Consider the following 4,053-nt stretch of genomic DNA (forward strand, 5'->3'; position numbering starts at 1 on the left):
AGCACTTTAGCTTGTGCCTGACCTGTAACCCCTATTTCCAATATAGAAACTAAGAAATAGAAATTTTATTTTGACTGAAAGCTTCCAGGTTGAAGAACTTGATCATTATTTGTCATCATTGCTTAGATCATCTATCAAATTATCACTGAAGAGCCATGATTCAGTCCTATGGTACTTACTTGCAACCAAAGTAGTGAAGTTATCTTAATTTAAATCAGCGATAAAATATTTTGAAACATAATTTTTGAACAATTTATCATATGCACAGTGTAAGCTAATGGAGTAATTTTTTCTGTGAAGTATGGTTTCAGAGTTTTTCCCTGCAGTCCCTCCTGTACATTGTAAGCTAAATGAATTCAACCTAATAAGCTGTTTGAGTTGAAAACCAGAAGTAACCCAAGAGAGGAGGAGTGTATCATTTCAGAACTCAGAAACCAGGAGATCAAGAGCGTGGGTAAGTTTTTTTTATTCTTTCAGCATTAACTTGATCATCTTTATCGCCTTTCAGTAGAGCAGTGATAGTTAATGTCATGGTCTGGTCCTCAACGGCGACACTGGCTGCCAACAACTCCACCTTGTGCTCCTCGAACACCATGAAAACTCTCTCCATTGTTGCAGTAGGCCTCTTTATCTTTGCACGAATGCCAAACAATGCAACATTGCCAGAAACAGTCACTTCGATGGATGATTCATGGTGGGTTTGCAGATTAATCGATTCTGCATCTGCCTTCCGTTCCTGCAGGTCCTGCAAATCTCGCTCAAGCTTTCTTATGTAAGAGATTGTTTGGTCTACAATCCTCTCCTTCGTACCCTGTTTTTTCTGATCAAACACGAACCCATTCAGAAACTTATAACCCAGAATGAAAAGAAGAAGAAGAAAAAGAACCCATTATCAGTGCGTATTACCTCTTGGAGGTGCGGAATCATCAATCGAAGAGTCGAGAAATGATCAGCCATCTTCTGTTTCCTTCCTGCATTCTTCTGAATCTCGTCGACTCTCATCTTCTCTTTTGCTCCACCCCTGGTTCTCTTACTAGAGCTTGAGCCCTCATTAATGGCGATTCCCTTTGAGACTTGAACTGCATCTCTGCAACTCTTCATTTTGATTCGTTCATGGGTTTTCTCTCCCTCTTCCGATTTCATGGCTTCTTCCCAGATAAACCGTTAGCCATAGACAGGGGTTTTAATCCTGATTTTTACAAATAAAACTACACATTGAGGATTATTTTCTGCAGGAATCGATATACCTGCTTTTAGTGCTCAGTTCAGACAGTTCCTTTTACGGTATAAAGTTGCAGAGGAGAATGTGGGCGTATACGGACGATCAATGATGAGATTTCGATTCCATCGCATTTCTATAGTTGTTACTTGTTAGGCAAAGGAGAGAGAAAATGCAATGACGTTTATCGTTTTATTGTACCATACCGGATCGGGTCTTGGTACCTTGTGAAATGATACAATACGATATGGTGGATAAATTGCGAAAAAGACTAATATCCTGTGCATTTATGACAAGGGTTATCATTTTCTTAACTGTTCATTTCCTTATAGATGTGTGATATATGTGCTTTAGGATCACATCAAAAGGTTGATGTTCATTTACAATAAATAAAACCACAATCATTAAAGCAACATAATATCTTATTATTTGATTGATTCTTATATTCAATAAAACACATACCTTTTATCATGATGCACTTACATTTCAAGATGGACAGGTAAACTCCATTGTTTAAAACGTGAGGAGTCGTCATTATTTTCACTTTGGAATAGAAACATAATGATCATTGTCTCTTTCTTTCTTCTCAAAATGCATACTTGGTTGTTCTTGGGGATCGTCTTGTGTTTTATAAGAATATATTGATACGGACAGTGAGTTCAATTGATTCATTCAATTGAGTGTTTACATATTTATGTGAAGACATCTACTCGATTGGAATACAATATATGATTCTTGACACATGATATTCTTGATATGGGATGTTGCCCGATGAGTACATAGTGGTTTGCTGCCAATATTGTGTAATGAGATGGTTGTGATCTTCACCAATATTGCATCCTGACGTATTGGTCTTCAATTGGAAGTACAATCTCTTTGGGGTAATGGACATCCATAATAAATATTATTTATAACACTCCCCTTGGATGTCCATCAATAGATATGTACTCGTTAAAACCTTACTAGAAAACTTATGGTTTAAATAATATTTATTATGGATGTCCATTACCCCAAAGAGATTGTACTTCCAATTGAAGATCTCAATTACGTCAGATGCAATATTGGTGAAGATCACAACCATCTCATTACACAATATTGGCATCAATATTTCCATTCTATGTACCTTCTATCTTGGGCGGCAATCTATCTTTCCATATCAAGAATATCTTTATTGTGTGCAAGAATCATATATTGTATTTCCATATCATAGTAGATGCTCCTTCTACTATAAATATGTAATGCACTCAACTGATTGAATTACTTCTGATTGAACTCATCTTGTCTTTCTTCTTTGTATCTAATATATTTTCTTTTTATTTTATAACACGTTATCGCACGATTCCGCTCGAAGAACGAATCCGCTCAAGTATTGCGTTTTGAGAAGAAAGACAGCAGACAATGTATCATTATGTTTTCTATTCCAAAGTGAAAATAATGATCGATCTCCTCGCACGTTTTTGTAAACAATGGAGTTTACCTTGTCCATCTTGAAATGTAAGTGCATCATGATAAAAGGTATGTGTTTTATTGAATATAAGAATCAATCAAATAATAAGATATTATGTTGCTTTAATGATTGTGGTTTTATTTATTGTATATAGTGGCTGCTAGCTTTGCACCACAAAGATTGTTAAATGCATCTGAAGTTCCAAGATTTGAAATTGTAAATGAATATAGTTCTGCAGATGCACATGAAGTTGAAAGATTTGAAATCGTAAATGAATTATTCTGAGTGCACATGAAGTTGCAAGATTTGAACTCAGATAAATACGTTCAGATGCACATGAGTTGCAGATTTGAAATCGGTGCACATGAAGTTGCAGTTTGCGTATTCTTTTTTGATGCACATGAAGTTGCAAGATTTGAACTGTAAATGAGTCGGTTCAGATGCACTTGAGTTGCAAGATTTGAAACTGTAAATAAATCCAGTTCTGCAGATGCACATGAAGTTGCAAGATTTGAAACTGTAAATAAATACAGTTCTGTAGTTTTTGAAATTAATTCTCTTTTGAAATTATAAGGAGAAAATATTATTCATGAAAATATCCCAGCAAATTTTCAAGTTTCGATTTGTTGTTACAATAGTAATATTGTAAAAGGAGTTTTAAGAAATACTCTAATGATATCATGCCTATTTGTGGCTGAGTAAAATAATGGACTATTAATGAAAAGTCATGAAGCTCGTCTTATTGGTTCTGCTCCATTCCCTCAAGTGAATGCAACAATTCATGATATGCCTGAAAGAAGGCAAAATTAAAATTATGGTCATGACTGTAGAAGAGGATGAGGCAAAAGACGGAATAATTACCGTCATTATTATGGAAGTAAATAAGAGAATAATAAGGATTCTCAATATAACAATTCAAGAAGTGAAGATAATATTTTTTACCGATGTGGTATGAAAGCTATTAGACACGTATCTATCATACTCCACAATATTTAATTAAGCTTTGTCAAGCCTTAATTAAAGAAATAAAAATAATGTGGAGATAAATTAGATTTTCCAAAATCATGATACTTGAGCAATTTTTGCCTATAAAAGGAATGATTTTGATGGCCTCACATGTACTTCATATCTAGATGCTGCAAACTTTTTTGAAGATAATAGTTGAAGATTTGATTATGTAATTCTTTTCTCTTCAAATCTCATCTCATATGTTAGTTTATCTTAAATTTAATCTTTTTCTTCTATAAATTTTTTTTATTGACTTTCTATATATCTTTTAATATATTTTGTTTCATTTTGATGAAGAATGTGAATATTCTCTTATATGCTGTGACGCATATTATACCGAGAGAAAAATATACATATTTCTCTTTTTGATGATATGGAA

At 34.0% G+C, this 4,053-nt stretch overlaps 1 protein-coding gene across 1 annotated transcript; it reads right to left on the bottom strand.

Moving 5' to 3' along the window:
- Positions 1-442: 442 nt before the first annotated feature.
- Positions 443-1,277, bottom strand: LOC149010427 (uncharacterized). The gene is made up of 2 exons (XM_089162430.1): positions 907-1,277; positions 443-820 (listed from the first exon to the last, which is right to left on the bottom strand). The coding sequence occupies exons 1-2, from the start codon at positions 1,141-1,143 to the stop codon at positions 443-445; spliced, it is 615 nt and encodes a 204-aa protein (XP_089018556.1). The 5' UTR covers positions 1,144-1,277.
- Positions 1,278-4,053: the final 2,776 nt, after the last annotated feature.

Source organism: Hakea prostrata, chromosome 7, assembly GCF_041222555.1.
Source record: "Hakea prostrata isolate BN-2017 chromosome 7, UWA_Hpros_2, whole genome shotgun sequence".
NCBI lineage: Eukaryota > Viridiplantae > Streptophyta > Magnoliopsida > Proteales > Proteaceae > Hakea > Hakea prostrata.

Excerpts from the sequence above, each read along its gene's own strand:
- LOC149010427 (XM_089162430.1), bottom strand. The coding sequence starts at position 1,143 with ATGAAATCGGAAGAGGGAGAGAAAACCCATGAACGAATCAAAATGAAG. Across the intron at positions 821-906 it reads TGATTCCGCACCTCCAAGAG|AAAAAACAGGGTACGAAGGA; the intron begins GTAATACGCACT and ends GTGTTTGATCAG.